The following is a 17,504-nucleotide window of genomic DNA, read 5'->3' as shown; positions in this document are numbered from 1 at the left end:
TCTTCACATTACTTCAGTGGTGTCGTTTTAAAAAAATAGATCCTCATTTTTTAAATCTTTAAATTCACTTTTATTTGGGGGGTGGGGTGTGCTTCTGTTGCCCAGATTGGGCTGCTCGATATCCCGCACTGCCTAGGCACTCGCACCCTGGCAGATCCCACCCCTACCATGTCTTACACTTAGCCACTCATATTGTTCTTCACATTACTTCAGTGGTGTCGTTTTAAAAAAATAGATCCTCATTTTTTAAATCTTTAAATTCACTTTTATTTGGGGGGTGGGGTGTGCTTCCTCTGCTTAGATTCCTAGATAAACAGTCTTCATCTGTAATGCCAAGTATGATGAGTGTTACAAAAAGGGTCACTTGGGCTTCTGAAAGAGCATTCGATAAGGAGGGGTTCAATTGTTTGTTTCTTGGGGATGCCTTGTTTGCCTCCCTCCTTTCGACGCTGGTTAAGCTGAGACTTGAAGGGTGGGTCAGAGTTACCCAGGTGCAGGGACATGGACGAGGAGGATATCTCAGGCAGACTGTGCAGGGTGTGTGGAGTCTGAACTCCCAGAAGATGGTAGACTCTTCCAAATGGCTGGTGTGTGGAGAGACAGGGCTCCGTTCAAAATTTTGGCCTTTATTATGTGGGTAAATAGGAAGCCATTGTTGGATTTTAGTCTGGGTTAAATTTATACAACTGAAAGTGACAAGAGTGGTGGATGGGCAGATTTCACAGAGAAAGGAGCAGGGCATTCTCTTGAACCTGTTGATTTTGCAAATCCCCAGAGATTCCTAAGTCAAGATGTCCAGTAGGCAGTTGGCTGTATGAGCCTATGGCTCATCAGAGATGGTTGGGCCGCAGATGAAGACTTGGAAGTTGTTGTCATGTCTAGGGTCATTGAAGCCCAAGTGGGTAGTTGAGTCCAGCCCTAGGAATACCAGTGGTCAGTAGGGAAGTAGCAGCTAGGGAGGAAGTAGGCAAAACAGGAGAAACAGGATTGTAGAACCCCAGGGGAGTGTGTTTCTAGGATAGGAGTTGACATTGTTTTTATATAGTAGGAAGGGAAAAATATTTTGAAATAATTATAGTAGTAGACAAGTATATATAGTGCTTACTATGTGCCAAGCCCTAGTCTAAGCACTTTACCCGTTTAATCCTCACAGCAAACCTGTGGTGTAGGTCCTATTATTATTCCCATTTTATGGAGGAAAACTGAGACATGGAGAAGTTAGGTCGCTTGTCCAGATGATACAGCTAAATAAGTAAACATAAACACTTAAAGGTTGGTCAAGTTGATCAACATACTGACTGAAAGTAAGACAGTGCTTTAGGTATTACAGAACACAAAAATATGAAATTATCTCACATAGTACAGTTCCCCCCGCCTTATCGCTCTCGAGGTTTTAGTTGCCTGAGGTCAACTGAGGACCAAAAATGGGCAAGTATAGTACAATAAGATATTTAGAGACAGAGAGGTACCGTATTCACATAACTTTTATTATAATATACTGCTAAGAGTGTTCTATTTTACTGTTATTGTTAATTTTTTACTGTGCTTAATTTGTTAATTAAACTTTATCATATATGTGTGTAGGATAAAAACAGGTTTCAATACTCTGAGGTTTCAGGCATCCACTGGGGGTCTTGGAACATATCCCCTGTGGATAAGGCGGGGACTGCTATAGTAGAAATTTGAAACATGCTGATATTAAAGGTAATTATGATAATGTAGCAAGTGTTTAAATGTTGCATTTATTCATAGTTTTGGTAGCCATAGTTCACCCTTTCATAATCCTAAATTAAAACTAGTCCTGTGGCTTTAAATAAGTTAACGTTTGCCTGTTTTTTATATCTCCAATCTCAGTCTCTCCGTAAGTCTAGTATTGTATTTTCTTTTTTCTTTCTTTTTTTTTTGGAGACAGAGTCTTGCTCTGTCATCCAGGCTAGAGTGCAATGGAGCAATCTCATCTTGCTGCAACCTCCGCCTTCTGGGTTCGAGTAATTCTCCCGCCTCACTCTCCTGAGTAGCTGGAATTACAGGCACGCGCCACTGTGCCTGGCTAATGATTGTATTTTTAGTAGAGACGGGGTTTCGCCATGTTGACCAGGATGGTCTCAAACTCCTGACCTCAGGTGATCTGCCCGCTTCACCCTCCCAAAGTGCTGGGATTACAGGCGTGAGTCACCACACCCGGCCTTGTATTGTATTTTCTAACTGTCTATTCGGCATAATTCCCATATAATGTCTGGTGGATACCTGAAACTCAGCATGGCTGAAACTAAACTCAGGATCTCTTCACTATCCCAGTGCTCCTCTTCCCACAGACACCCCAGCTCAGTAAATGGCAGGCCCTTCCTTCCTGCTACTTGGGCTGAAGCTCTTCGAGTCATGCTGGACGTCTCTTTCATACCCATGTTCAGTCATTTACCAAATACTGTCAGCTTGATTTTCAGAATTTACCAAGAATCCAACCACTTTTCACTACCATAGTCTGTCACCTTTACCCAAGCCACTAGTCCTCTCTCACCTGAATTATTGCAGTCATTTCTAACTGGTTTTCCTGTCCCTACCCCTACCCTTGCTCTATAGTCTGTCCCACAGCAGCTAGAGTGATCCTTCTGGGACAGAAGTTCGTCCATGATTTCTGCTCCAAACTCTGCATTGGATTCCCACTCATTCAGGGTAAACCCTAAGTCCTTAGAGTGGCCCACAAGTCCCCATGTGATCTGGGACCCACCCCTCTTCCTCCAACCTCTCTGGTGTCCTCTCTTCCCACTGCCCACCTCGTTCACTCTGTTCTTGCCACACTGGCTTCCTCCCTGTTATTTATAACTGCTTCCACCTTTGGGGCATTTGCACTAGCTCTATGTTTGGCTGGAATATCTCATCCCCTGGGTATCCTCATGCCTTATCCTGTCTTCATGTGTCAGCTCACATGCCCCTTTCCTTAGAGAGATCTTTTCTGATTGCTATATGTAAGGAACAATACCCACCTCCTTCACTACACGATATTGTCCCCTTACCCTGTTGTATTTTTTTCCATAGCACTTACCTGACAGATACTTGTCTTTCTCATTCTGTTAGAATATAAGATTTGTGAGGGCAGGAATTTTTATCTCTCTCGTTAACTGCTGCATCCCCAATGCCTAAAACAGTGCTTGGCATGAAGTCGGCATTCAGGCCTTCTTGTTGAATGAATAACTGAACAAAAAGTACACTGGCTTTTTAATCAGTCAATATAAGAGCTAGAATTTGGGCCCATGGAATTGAACACTCTCCTTCGATAATGAAATCTTGCCAGTTTTTCTCTGTGTTATATATATGGGAGCTATACTACTCATTTCTTTAGTTTGTAGAGAGATTTTTAACTTGGGGTCCTTGGACAGGACATAAAATGTGTCCGGCAAGATTATCTATAATTATTTTCCTTTATTAGGAAATCTGCACGCTGCCAGCTCCCCAAGTGGGGCTTTGAGAGCCCCATCACCAGCGTCATTTGTTCCAACTCCTCCCCCATCCTCGCATGGAATCTCAATAGGACCAGGGGCCAGTTTTGCTAGTCCACATGGTGAGTCCATACATGGAAATCGATATAGCATAAGAGCTTGATGTGAAAATAATTTTTGTTGAGTAAATTTTTTCATTGCAAAATTAATACTTGTTTTTTGAGGAAATAGCAAAAATATTGCTCGAGCAAAAAGAATCAAATTTATCTAATTCCACCACACAGAGGTAATGACCAGTGAGTTTGTCTCTGACTTGGACTCTCCCTTGCTGTCTCTGTTGCTCTGCCTTGCCCTTCCTGTCACATGCCCTGCTTGCCTGCCCTCTCACGTTTCTGTTATTCTCGCTTGCTCCACCCAGCTGCTTGTCTCCCCCTTCAAATACCTGCCCTTGCCCCCCTATAGTGGGTACCGTAACATAGGAATTGTTTTGAGACTTGAATTTTTTAACTTTTTAACTAAAAAGTTTTATTTTGAATTGATTCAACTAGATAAAAAATAGAACCAGAACCAGGAGTCAGTGAAATGTTTCCTTTTTATTCCACCAACCACCTAGTTCCTCTTCCCAGAAACATGTAGATATTCTTGCAGAGCTGTTTCATGCATACACAAGCAAATACATGCAAGTGTTCTTTCCCCTCTCCTTTACACACACGACAGCATACTTTACAGTGTTCAGTGCCTTTTTTCACTTAATATATCATGAGTATGATACCATAGAACATAAACAGGTTCCTCAGTTTTTAAGCTGTATAGCACCTGGGATTTTAGTTTTTGCTATTAATATTTGTGGGAACATTTCTGTCACATCATCATACCATATGGCGTAATAATATCCCCTTGTCAGGGTGTACCATGACTTAACTGCTCTCCTATTGTTATATGTTTAGAATGTTGCCATTTTTTTCACAATTAAAAATGGTGCCATCTGTGCTCATATCCATGATTGTTTCCTTAAGTTCCAGAAATGGAATTGTTGTATCAAGGGGTTTGAGAAATTCTAAAGCTTTCGAAACATATTGCTAACTGCTCATCTGAAAGGCTATACCAGTTTCCCATACCATCATACAAGAATGTCTGTTATCCTGCATCATTGCCAGCAGGGAGTATTACATATTTTAAAGACCTTGGCCATTTTGATAGGTGAAAAATGGTATCTTATTGTTTAATGTGTTTCTTTTTTTTTTTTTTTTTTTTTAAGACAGGGTCTCTCTCTGTTACCCAGGCTGGAGTGCAGTGGTGCAATCTCAGCACACTGCAACCTCGGCTTCTCAAGTTCAAGTGATCCTCCTGCCTCAATCCCCTCCCCAGCAAAGTAGCTGGGACTACAGATGTGCACCACCACGCCTGGCTAGTTTTTGTGTGTGTTTTTTTTTTTTTTTTGTAGAGATGGGGTTTTGCCGTGTTGCCCGGGCTGGTCTCGAACTCCTGGACTCAAGCAATCCACCCACCTCAGCCTTCCAAAGTGCTGGGATTACAAGTGTGAGCCACCATGCCTGGCTGGTCTTTAGTGTTTCGTATTTTATACCTCCCAGTTATATATGCTTTACCTATGTTCTTGTGTTTTTTCTTACCCATTTGTAAGACTTAAGTAAAGACCATTTAGTCTCTGACATATACATGGTAAAAGTATTTTTTCAGTTTGTCATTTGGTTACAGAGGGATATAAATAATATGTTGAAGGTATCTGGAGGATGAAATTTATTTATTTATTTTTTATTTTTGAATATCTTTGTGGATACCAATGGAGGATGAAATTTAAATATCAGATTGTTCAGGAAGTCACTGCTTTCAAAACTTGAGTCTTGGTTCATTTCTTAGTCAACGTAGCCTAAATAAAGAATATGGAAAATTTCCTTCTCCTCATTCTACTTTGAGTAGAATGAAAATATAGTTTGTCGAAGTTGGTTTAAAAATATATTTCTGCCTTTAAAGGAACTCTGAGATTGTTTGCTTAATATTTTCATGCATATAGTAGCATACATTGTTATATGTTACATACATTGAAGCTTGTGTGAAGGTAAATTTTATCCTCTCTCTATCTTTATATTTTTCTAATTTTTGTATCATGTTAAAAAGTACCTTACACAAAATAGAGATTCAGTCATGACATGTTAACACACATCAAGCTTCAGTGAAACATCTTATTGGAAGAAAAAATAAAATTATTACTATGTAAAAGATTTGAATGCTGTCAAGTAATTTTCAGTTATTAAAATATAGGTTTTGAGAATCATTTGTTTACCTTTTTTATAGGAACTCTTGACCCTAGTTCCCCATACACTATGGTGTCACCAAGTGGACGAGCCGGGAACTGGCCAGGATCTCCTCAAGTGTCCGGCCCCTCACCAGCAGCACGCATGCCTGGAATGTCACCAGCCAACCCCTCACTACATTCTCCGGTTCCAGATGCTTCTCATTCCCCTCGAGCTGGAACAAGTGAGTATCATCAACATTTTTATGTTCTTTTTTAGTATAACTCAAAGTGACGTATTTTGTTGCATCCTCACATTTGAAAGTCATGACTTACTTTTTGAGAGAGGATACTTAAAGGATATTACAAAGGATCATGATGAAGAGATGCATAAGGGGAGTGGAGTTTCCATGCCCTCTGTGAGCCTCCACATGTTTGGCTATCTGGAAGTTCTCCAAACTCTGTCGTTTTGGGTTTTTATGGAAGTTTCATCACGTAGGCATTATTGATTAAATCACTGGCCACTGGTGATCAACTTTGGGGATGGGGCTGAAACTACCAACCCTCTAATCGTGCCTTGTCTTTCCTATGATCAGCCCCCTTCCTGAAGCTATCTAGGGGCTGCCAGCCATCAGCCATCTCATTAGCATACAAAAGGACACTTAACCACTTTGAAGATTCCAAAAATTTTAGGATTTGTATGCCAGGAGCTAGGACAAAGACCAAATATATATTTCACAATATCACACATATTAACACAGAAGAGAATTATATACATTTATTGGTTAGCTTTTGCTACCTAACATTTAGTGGCTTAAAACAATATATGATTGTTATATATTGGTTCACAATTCTGCAGGTGGGCAGTTTAGGCTGAGCACAGCTGAGTGAATCTTTCAGGCTCTGCTGGGCAGCTCACTCATGTCTGTAGTCAGCTGCTGGGTTCGTTTGGGACTAGCTGATCTAAGATGGCCTCAGATGGCAAGGTTTCGCTCTGCTTTGTGTGGTTTCACACTTGATCTGAGGCTTGTTCACATGGTGGCTCAACAGGATTTTAAGGCAGGGAGTAGAAGCTGAGGCCTATGACTAGCCCAGTGTCACTTCCACCACATTCTGTTGGTCAGAAGCAAGTCACTAGGCCAGCCAGGTTTCAGGTGGAGAAATAGAGTTCACCCCTTAAAGGAGTTGCTGCAAAGTCACATTGCAAGGGGCCTGGATACAAGAAAGAGAAAAATAGTGGCCATTTTTGCTAACAGGTTGTTAATATACGATTGTTACACCACAAGGAGTAACTGCACCAGTACAGAATGATTTAGAACATCAAAGATTTGTGATGAAGGCAAAACAGGAAGCAGTGAGATAGTATGTATTTGTAAATGACATAACATGTTTTCCTTTCCAAAAGGTTCTCAAACAATGCCAACAAACATGCCTCCACCTCGTAAACTACCTCAGCGCTCTTGGGCGGCATCCATACCTACCATCCTCACTCACAGTGCCTTGAACATTTTACTGCTGCCCTCTCCAACGCCAGGCCTTGTGCCTGGTCTGGCAGGTAGTTACCTTTGTTCTCCACTTGAGAGATTCCTTGGATCAGTCATCATGAGACGACATCTTCAAAGAATTATTCAACAAGAAACGGTATGGGTACCTAGTGACCTTCTAAGTGGTGATTGTTAAGGGTAAAATGCTCAGTTGTCCTGCAGGATAGGATCTGAACTAACGTGACATTCCTTCACCTTCCCTCCTTTAACAAGCTCGTTAGAATTATGCTTTTCACCCTAAACTGGCATTAAAAATGGACTCCATTATTTTCTTTTCCATTCTTACGTTAACATATTTCTGCATTATACTGTTTGCTGTGCTGTGGCTTCTATGTTATGTGGCTAACATGAACCTGGAGATAGGTCTCTGCAGCACACAGGACCAGTGCGCACAGGATCTGGCCTTGCAGAGAATAGCATACCAGTAATTATTTGCCTTCTGGAGTGCCCGTGCAGGCAGACTGATTTTGAATCTGAGTCTTTATGGAAATAAAATAATTGGCTGGATGTGGTGGCTTAGACCTATAATCCCAGCACTTTGGAATGCTGAGGCAGGATCACTGAGCCCAAGTGTTCCAGACCACCCTAGGCAATATAGCAAGACTCTCTCTCTACAAAAAATTAAAAAAATTATCAGGCATGCACCTGTAGTCCTAGCTACTTGGGAAGTTGAGGCAGGAGGATTGCTTGAGACCAGGAGTTCCAGGTTACAGTGAGCTGTGATCATGCTGCTGCATTGTATCCTAGGTGATCAAGTAAGACCCTGTCTCTAAAAAAATAAAAATAGAAAAAAAATTTAAAATTATTTATGGTTACAAGGACAAAAGCTTCTTTTAAAATACATAAACAGGACAGGCACGGTGGCTCACCCTGTAATCCCAGCACTTTGAGAGGCTGACGTGGGCAGATCTCTTGAGGTCAGGAGTTCAAGACCAGCCTGGGCAACATGATGAAACCCCGTCTCTTCTAAAAAATACAAAAATTCACCATGCATGGTGGTGTGCACCTGTAATCCCAGCTATATGGGAGGCTGAGGCAGAATTGCTTGAACCCGGGAGGCGGAGGTTGCAGTGAGCCGAGATCGCGCCAGTGCACTCCAGCCTGGGCAACAGAGCGAGACTCTGTCTCATAAATAAACAAATAAATAAATAAATAAACAATTGAATTTTTAAAAACTCTTGTAGAAAAAAGACTTCAAAAAAAAAAAAAAGAAAGAAGACTTCTAACTTATCCTATGGTGATAAAGCCTTAGGAGATAATTTATTTATTTATTTATTTATTTTTTTTTGAGACGAAGTCTCACTCTGTCACTCAGGCTGGAGTGCTGTGGCCGGATCTCAGCTCACTGCAAGCTCCGCCTCCTGGGTTCACGCCATTCTCCTGCCTCAGCCTCCCGAGTAGCTGGGACTACAGGCGCCCCCACGTCGCCAGGCTAGTTTTTTGTAGTTTTTAGTAGAGACGGGGTTTCACCGTGTTAGCCAGGATGGTCTCGATCTCCTGACCTCGTGATCCGCCCGTCTCGGCCTCCCAAAGTGCTGGGATTACAGGCTTGAGCCACCGCGCCCGGCCAGGAGATAATTTATAATTGAGAGCACCAGTTCTAGAGTCAGGCTGCCTGGGTTTGTAGCCAGCCATACTACCTGCTAATGTGTGTTTGGGCAAATTACTTCAGATAATAGTATTTACCTAACTGATAACAGTTGTGGGAATTTGAGATATTTCATGTAAAGCCCTTAATATAATGTCTTCACATTTTCATTATTTATAATTACTGTTATTATTGGTAGATACATGTATTAATGAGGTAGTCAAAATGGTGAATGTTTAGGCTGGGCACGGTGGCTCATGCCTGTAATCCCAGCACTTTGGGAGACCGAGGCGGGCAGATCACTTGAGGTCAGGAGTTTGAGACCAGCCTGGCCAACATGGCAACACCCCACCTCTACTGAAAATACAAGACCAGGCACGGTGACTCATGCCTGTAATCCCAGCACTTTGGGAGGCCGAGGCAGGCAGATCACTTGAGCCCAGGAGTTCGAGACCAGCCTGGCTAACATGGTGAAACCCCATCTCCACTAGAAATACAAAAATTAGCCAGGTGTGGTGGCACACGCCTATAATCCCAGCTACTTGGGTGGCTGAGTCATAAGAATCATTTGAACCCGGGAAGCAGAGGTTGCAGCGAGCTGAGATTGTGCCACTGCACTCCAACCTGAGCAGGCAGAGAGAGACTCTCTCTCAAAACAAACAAACAAAAACAAAAATTATCTGGGCGTGGTGGCACATGCCTGTAATTCCAGCTACTTGGGAGACTGAGGCAGGAGAATCGCTTGAACCTGGGAGGCAGAGGTTGCAGTGAGCTGAGATCGTGACACTGCACTCCAGCCTGGGCAACAGAGCAAGACTCCGTCTCAAATAAAAAAAGAATTAAAAATGATGAATGTTTAAAATATATGTGAAGCCATTTTGCAACCTTCATACTAAGATTTGGTACGGAAACGTTTTTGAATAAATTAGCATTCAAAAGAAAAAAGAGAAAAATAATAAAATAAAGTAAAATTAGCACGCAAAATGGTTATCATCAGACCTGGGATCTAGCGTCAGCTATGCCACTTACTATCTATGTAAGCTTTCAGCTCTTTGACCTCATTTTGCTCAGCTGCATAATCAACATACTCTGCTAAAACAGGGGTCAATAAACTATGGCCCCTGGTTGCTATGTCCTTCTCACTACCTGTTTTTGTAAATAAAGTTTTATTGGAACACAGCCACACCTGTTCATTTATGTATTGTCTATAGCTGCTTTCAGCTGTTATGACAACATTGAATAGTTGTGACAGAGACCATATAGTGCATAAAACCTGCAACTTTTTCTATATAACACTTTACAGAAAAAGTTTGTCAACCCCTGGGCTAAAATAAGAGCCTAATCCAGATCTAACCTTTTGTAATTGTACTCTGTATTCTTTTTTTCTAATGTGCCACTTTAAAAATATATATATATATAGTGGAAAATGTTCAGCATATACAGAAGTAGAATAGTATAATGAACTTCTGTATTCTCATCACCCACCTCCAACAGTTAACTAATATCAGTATTGTTTCATCTAGAACTCCTCCCCCCAGATTTTCACAGCAAATTTCAGACATAATTTCTTCCATAAAAATTTTTGCATGTGTCTCTAAAAGGTATGGACTCTTAAAACAAAAAAAGTGCACCATTCTCATACCTAAAAAAAAAATTTCTTTATCACCACATATCTAGTTAATATCCAGATTTCCCAGGTTGTCTCATTTTTTACACTTTGAATCAGAACTCAAATAAGTTTTTCTAAGTCCCGTTCAAAGTTTTGGTTCCCCCCTCTAGTTCTCCTTCTTCATCCTTATACAATTTGGAATCATTGAATATTTTTTTGATCCCTATGTTTTCTATCACATTGGTCAGTCCTCTGGATCAAGTTACTGAATGAATTCAGGCTCAAGTTTTTTGATGTTGTTTTGCAAGAATACTTCATAGGTAGAATTGTGTTCTTCCATCAAGAGGCACATAATGTCTGATTGCATTTCTTTTTGCAATGTTGCCAGCAGTTGATGCTGAATGCTGTAGGTGCCTTTGTTTTGGAATAGGTATCAACTTAGTGGTTTTGCTTTTGGAACAGTTCTCTCAGTAACATCTTCATTTTCTCTTTGATTTACATGTTAATTTGATGTGTCCTTATTTTGCAGCTGCAGCTGATAAATTCCAATGAACCCGGAGTGATCATGTTTAAGACTGATGCACTGAAATGCAGAGTTGCCCTTAGTCCCAAAACCAACCAAACGCTTCAGCTAAAAGTGACACCTGAAAATGCAGGACAGTGGAAACCTGATGAACTTCAAGTTTTAGAGAAATTCTTTGAAACAAGAGTATGTGTTTAATAATGCATAATTTGAATATAATTAATGAAACAGAAGCATTAATATAGAATGAAGAATAACTTGCTTTATTTATCCCTGTAGGTTGCAGGACCACCATTTAAAGCTAATACGTTAATAGCCTTCACCAAGCTATTAGGAGCTCCTACACACATCCTGAGGGATTGTGTGCACATTATGAAGCTGGAGCTGGTAAGTTACAGAGATATACATTTCCAGCAAGGTTTGTTTGAAGAGGTTAGACTTGGTGGGAGCAGTGTTTATTGGTTTTCACCCATCTATATAGTTTCTTCTATTTTTCTCTTAAATTCTTAAATATTTTTAACTTAGATTTTATTTATCTTTGAGTAGGTAACACATTTCTGTTTTATCTTTTGAATTTAAAACAAGATAATATAGTGAGAAATTTCCCATCAGTTCCTGTCTAGCTATCCCTGTCCCCTCCATCCCTGTCCACCTGTCTTCTGGCCAACCAGAGTTACCCTGGCTTGCCTCTCCTTCCAGAGATGGTCCATTCATTAAAGCAAATAGCATTGCTCTCATAAACTTTTGATTGATTGAGACAGGGTCTCATTCCGATGCCCAGGCTGGAGTGCAGTGATGCGATCTCGGCTCACTGCAGTCTCAACCTCTGGGGCTCAGGTGATTCTCCCACCTCAGCCTCCTGAATAGCTGGGACTACAGATGCATGCCACCATGCCTGGCTTTTTTTGTTGTTGTTGTTTTTGTTTTTGTAGAGACGGGGTTTCACCATGTTGCTCAGGCTGGTCTTAGACTTCAGGTCTCAAGTGATCCACCCACCTTGGCCTCCCAAAGTGCTGGGATTACAGGTGTAAGCCACCGTGCGTGGCCTTCTTGTAAATATTTTAAATGAAATGATATTCACACATCCTGTTTTGTTCTTTTTTCCATTTTTATTATGAACTGGTTTATGTATAAATTTATAACATATAATTTAAAAAAATCTGACTCCTCACCTTTGTTGGTCCTAGACTTTATGTCCTGAATAGCTGTTAAAACTGAAGTACAGGCCGGACACGGTGGCTCACACCTATAATCCTAGCACTTTGGGAGGCTGAGGCAGGCAGATTGCCTGAGGTCAGGAGCTTGAGACCAGCCTGGGCAATGTGAAACCCTGTCTCTACTAAAAATACAAAAAAATTAGCTAGGCATGGTGGCACGGCCTGTAGTCCCAGCTACTCAGGAGGCTGAGGCAGAAAAATCGCTTGAACCTGGGAGGCGGAGGTTTCAGTGAGCTGAGATCTCGCCACTGCACTCCAGCTTGGGTGATGGAGTGAGACTGTCTCAAAAAAAAAAAAAAGACCGGGCACCGTGGCTCACGCCTGTAATCCTAGCAATTTGGGAGGCCGGAGCGGGCTGATTGCCTGAGCTCAGGAGTTCCAGACCAGCTTGGGCAACATGGTGAAACCTCATCTCTACTAAAAATGCAAAAAAATTAGCCAGGCATGGTGGCACACGCCTGTAGTCCCAGCTACTTGGGAGGCTGAGGCGAGAGAATCGCTTGAACCCAGGAGGCAGAGGTTGCAGTGAGCTGAGATCATGCCACTGCACTACAACCTCGATGACCGAGTGAGACTCCGTCTCCAAAAAAATCAATCAATCAGTCAATCTGAAGTGCAAAGTAAGAGACAGCAGGATGCTCCATGGGCAGCAGCTGCCTTCAGAGCACAGAATATCTGTTCTTGGTTTGTTGGCCCTTTGGGGATTTCCCTTAGTTTCTGCATAGCTCAGTCTGCATTCGTGTTAGTTTTCCAGGGCTGCCACAACAAATTACCACAAGCTGAGTGGCTTAAAACAATAGGAATTTATTATCTCACAGTTCTGGAGGCCATAAATCCTAAATCAAGGGGTCAGCGGGGCCATGCTGTCTGAGGACTCTAGGGTTGAATCTATTCCATGCGTTTCTCTTAGCTTCAGGTGGTTCCAGCGGTCTTTGGTATTCCTTAGCTATAGACTCATCACTGCAACCTCTGCCTCTGTCATCACATGGTGTTCTCTCTGTGTGTGTCTCTGCCTGTGTCTCTTCTGTTCTTATAAAGGACAACAGTCATATTGAATTAAGGACCATTCTAATGACCTCATCTTAATTTGATTACATCTACAAAGACCCGGTTTTCAGATAAGATCATATTCATGGGTGCTGGGGGTTAGGAATTCATGTCTTTTTCAGGTGTGCAATTCAATGCATAACAGCATTTAAAAACATGCCTTTTGGCTGGGTGTGGTGGCTCATGTCTGTAATCCCAGCACTTTGGGAGGCCAAGGTGGGGGGATCGTCTGAGGTCGGGAGTTCGTGACCAGCCTGGCCAACATGGTGAAACTCCATCTCTACTAAAAGTACAAAGAATTAGCCAGGCATGGTGATGGGCACCTGTAATCCCAGCTACTCAGGAGGCTGAGGCAGGAGAATCACTTGAACCCAGAAGGTACAGGCTGCAGTGAGTCGAGATCACACCATTGCACTCCAGCCCGGGTGACAGAGCAAGACTCTGTCTCAAAAAATAAAAAATAAAATAAAAAGATGCCTTTCCACCCTCAATATTTTTAGTGTTTGTGGTGGATGTGATGTCCAGGATATCAAACCTGGCGTATTGCTTGAAATGGAGGAGCATCTTGCTTTATTCACTGAACAAATCTTGGAGATCTTTCCATATCAGTATATAAAGGATGTCTTTGTTTTGTGTTGTTTAACAAAGCTTAGTATTTCATTAGGTGAATGTATTAAAATTTCTAAGTACTCCCAACTTGTTGGCCATTTTGGTTTCTTCTGATATTTTGCTGTTACAAACAGTGCCACAATAAAGAGCCTTTTTATGGATGTGCCAGTATACCTGTAGAATTGCTGGGTCGAAGGATATATATAATTGTAAGTTTGGTAGATTTTGCCAAATTGTTCTCCATAGAGGTTATGCCAGTTTATATTCCCACCACCAGTGAGAGTACTGGCTTTTTCCCACATCCTTGTCAACAGTTTTATCAGTCTTTAGACTTTGGGTCTTTCTGATTTGTAGATTTTTAGGCCTTTTGATTTGTAGGAATTGGGTATGTACATTAGCGAAGTTAGCCCCTTGGGATATTCATTGTAAATATTTTTTCCTCGTTTTTCATTTTTGTTTTGACTTGACTTTTGGTGGGTTTAGCTATGCAAAATTTTCTTTTAAATAATGTAAATGTATCAATATTGGTTTTTAAGTTTTCCTGATTTTGTATCATTGTTAGATTCTTCTCACTCCCAGATTTTGAAATAATCCTCCCAAAGTTTTTTTCTAATACCATTTGGATTCATTTTTTTTAATTATTTAAATTTTTTAATCTATTTTTATTTATTTATTTTGAAACAGGGTCTCACTTTGTTTTGGTGTCAAATGTGAGGAGGTATGGATCCAACTTTTTCAGATGCTAATTTATCATATAATCAATCTTCTCTGTATGGGGAGATTTTGAATTCTTTCCTGTGAAAGTATGTAGTTATATAAATGGAATCCAGATGGCAGCTGATAGATTTTTTCAATCTTACAGTGGTCTTTTCATTTTAATGTTTCTAGTGTTGATTTGAGTAACTTCAATTACCTCACTGGTTTTTTAGTTAGCGTTTTACTATACATATTGGGGCAATAGTATTCTTTTGCTAATAGTCTCAACATTTGGCTTCTGATCTAATAGGCTGTAGGAAACATTATTTATGTCAAAAAGAGATCCATTTGAATTTTTTTTTTTTTTTTAAGGAAGAGAAATATATTTATTCTTCCTTAAGTGAAAGGGGATTATTCCTACAGGTCTTCATCTTTGTCATCTTCGCATTGAGTAGGCTGAAGAGGAGAAATCTGAGGGGTTGGTTTTGCTGTCCCATGGATGGCAAATATGGAGAAGGCAGAAGCACAGGCAAGAAAAAGGAGTAAATATTTATGTGGCTAAAAAAGCACCAATGGATATAATTTAAAAATCTTTCACACAGTTTGACTAGTTTGTTTAGGGTAAGAGTTGGAAACAGGACTGGGAAGTCTAGACTGGCACAGTTAAGAAGGGCCTCGAATGGTAGGTGTTGGTCCTCAGTTGTGGGTGGTAGGGGGACAGCATATGTCACTAAATGTCACTGAGCATTTGTGAGCTTGAGTAGAACCATGTTGTAGGCCCTATGTCTGATGGTGGTATAAGATGGACTGGAAGACGCAGCCACTGGAAAGAGCTGTTAGGGGAGCACAGGAGAAGTAATAAAGCCCTGCACATGGTGGCCTCAATGAATATAGAGAGGAGGGAACAGATGTCAGAGACACTGCAGAAGCCGAATCCATAGGCCTTAGGAATTAACGAAGTGGGAGGGAAGGAAGGGGGAAATCTTACGTAAATCCACACTTGACTTTTCAGTTAGCAACTTCATGTATATATTTGTTTTGAAAAAGTGTAGGTTATCAACTTTATGTTCTGTTAATAATTGGGTATGAAACAAAATTCTGACCTCTCTGACTTTCCTAGTAGAATATGATTTTAAATGTTTATATGCCTTTATCTTGATTTTTTTCCCCCTCCAAACAGTTCCCTGACCAGGCAACACAGCTGAAATGGAATGTTCAGTTTTGCTTGACGATCCCTCCCAGCGCACCACCAATTGCACCTCCTGGGACGCCTGCTGTGGTGCTGAAATCCAAAATGCTATTTTTTGTAAGTACCACCCAGCATCTGTGCATGTACAGAGCTTCTGAGGAGAAAGCCACGTGATAATAGAGCAACTTTTGGATAACTGCATAAATTATCTTTTGTTGCCAAATAGAGCCCAGGATTCCTTAATTGTCAGCGTAGATGTCATGACATCCTGGTTCCTTTAGTAATAAACAGAAATTTATTGAACCAGGTAATTGTGTAGTACAGTTGCATCTTAACCATAATATTCAGTTGTTTGTCACTTTTCTTGTCATGTGTAATTTTCTTTTGCTTGCTTATCTTAATCTGAAAGTATAGTAAATGATAGTACCTTTGATACATTTAGACAGATGTTTTATGATGTTTTTATTCTCTTTGTGTGTGTTGTGTGTATACAGCTTCAACTAACTCAGAAAACATCGGTCCCTCCCCAAGAACCTGTTAGTATTATAGTTCCAATCATTTATGACATGGCTTCAGGTACAACCCAGCAGGCAGACATTCCCAGACAGCAGAACTCTTCTGTTGCTGCTCCCATGATGGTCAGCAACATTCTGAAGAGGTTTGCAGAGATGAATCCACCACGACAAGGTACATGACCAGTAGAAAATATTTTATTGCATAGATGTTATAAAAGTTCTTTTGAGAGACACCCCTTTCTCCTCTTCTCTTCTCCCTCCTTACCTACTCTACCACCCAGTCATTGCAGTAGAGGTCTGGTTAGTGTGGCCCTCTTAATGTCTGCCTGTCGCTTTCTTCCTTTCTCACTGGTTCTTCATTTTTGTCCATTTCTCTGCTGCCTGGACTTTTTGTTAGTGATTTACTTACTATTGGGACTGACCCAGTTGCTAATGCCAGAAGCTTGTATTTATAGTACACATTGCCACAAAGACCTAGGTTAGGATGATAGAACTTTCCATGGATGTGAATTCCTGCCCTACCATCAATACCTGCCACTCTGTACATCACAAAGTTGAAATGCATGTTGGTTTCTCATATTTCATGGTTCAATCATGAATAGAAGAATATTATTAAAAGTTCTGTATCTTCTAAATGTTTTGTGAAGAATAAAAGCTGATACAAATGGCATTACTGCTTTTTTGGGCTTCTTATATAAGTGTCAGGTGGGTGCAAGTGAAGCTTTTCACCATGTGCACAATGAAGCTCTCAAACTGAACATTTCTGAGGAAAGCAGAATGTTTCTAGAAAGATAAACAAGGTCCCTGCAATACTGGAGTAGCCTTCACTTGACACGTAACTCCTGGCAGTGCTAAATTTGGGGTTGCGAAATACAAAGCTCAGCCAAGAGAACTTTTCTTCCATTTTGCTCATTTCTAATATTAAGGAAATTTAAATTTAAAATTTGCTTATTTGTAATATTAAGGAAGTTCTCTGTATCTCTCTGTTTAGAATAGTTAAATAACAATTATGTTTTTAAATGAGGGAAAGTTGTTCTCTGAAACATTTTTAGGTACTACAGTGTCCAAAGTTTTCTAGAACTAGGAATCAGGAAAGAAATGATATATTTAACTATTTGTTTCCCCACATTGGATATGCAGGCGAGTTCTCACTTTAGTGTATAAGGAATACACTGGGCAGTAGAGAAGGGTGTGCTTCTTTTGTTGTAATACTTCTTCTACTTCTTAAAATTTTCTGCTTTCATCCTTTGACTTCTCTCTTCTTTCAGCTAAAAATAGG

At 40.7% G+C, this 17,504-nt stretch overlaps 1 protein-coding gene across 1 annotated transcript in view; it reads left to right on the top strand.

Annotated features, from left to right (window-relative positions):
* The window catches only part of MED14 (mediator complex subunit 14), an 87,998-nt gene that overhangs the window by 66,794 nt on the left and 3,700 nt on the right, over window positions 1-17,504 (top strand). The window contains exons 24-30 of the mRNA XM_011942295.1: window positions 3,428-3,559; window positions 5,751-5,933; window positions 7,094-7,329; window positions 10,959-11,138; window positions 11,232-11,339; window positions 15,702-15,827; window positions 16,205-16,397. Of these exons, the coding sequence (XP_011797685.1) occupies window positions 3,428-3,559; window positions 5,751-5,933; window positions 7,094-7,329; window positions 10,959-11,138; window positions 11,232-11,339; window positions 15,702-15,827; window positions 16,205-16,397 (1,158 nt within the window). The remainder of the gene's footprint in view (window positions 1-3,427; window positions 3,560-5,750; window positions 5,934-7,093; window positions 7,330-10,958; window positions 11,139-11,231; window positions 11,340-15,701; window positions 15,828-16,204; window positions 16,398-17,504) is intronic.

This window comes from Colobus angolensis, unplaced genomic scaffold, assembly GCF_000951035.1.
Source record: "Colobus angolensis palliatus isolate OR3802 unplaced genomic scaffold, Cang.pa_1.0 Scaffold103, whole genome shotgun sequence".
Classification (NCBI taxonomy): Eukaryota; Metazoa; Chordata; class Mammalia; order Primates; family Cercopithecidae; genus Colobus; species Colobus angolensis.
Note: the sequence above shows the minus strand (reverse complement) of the source record. Positions and strands in the feature narration are given on the sequence as shown.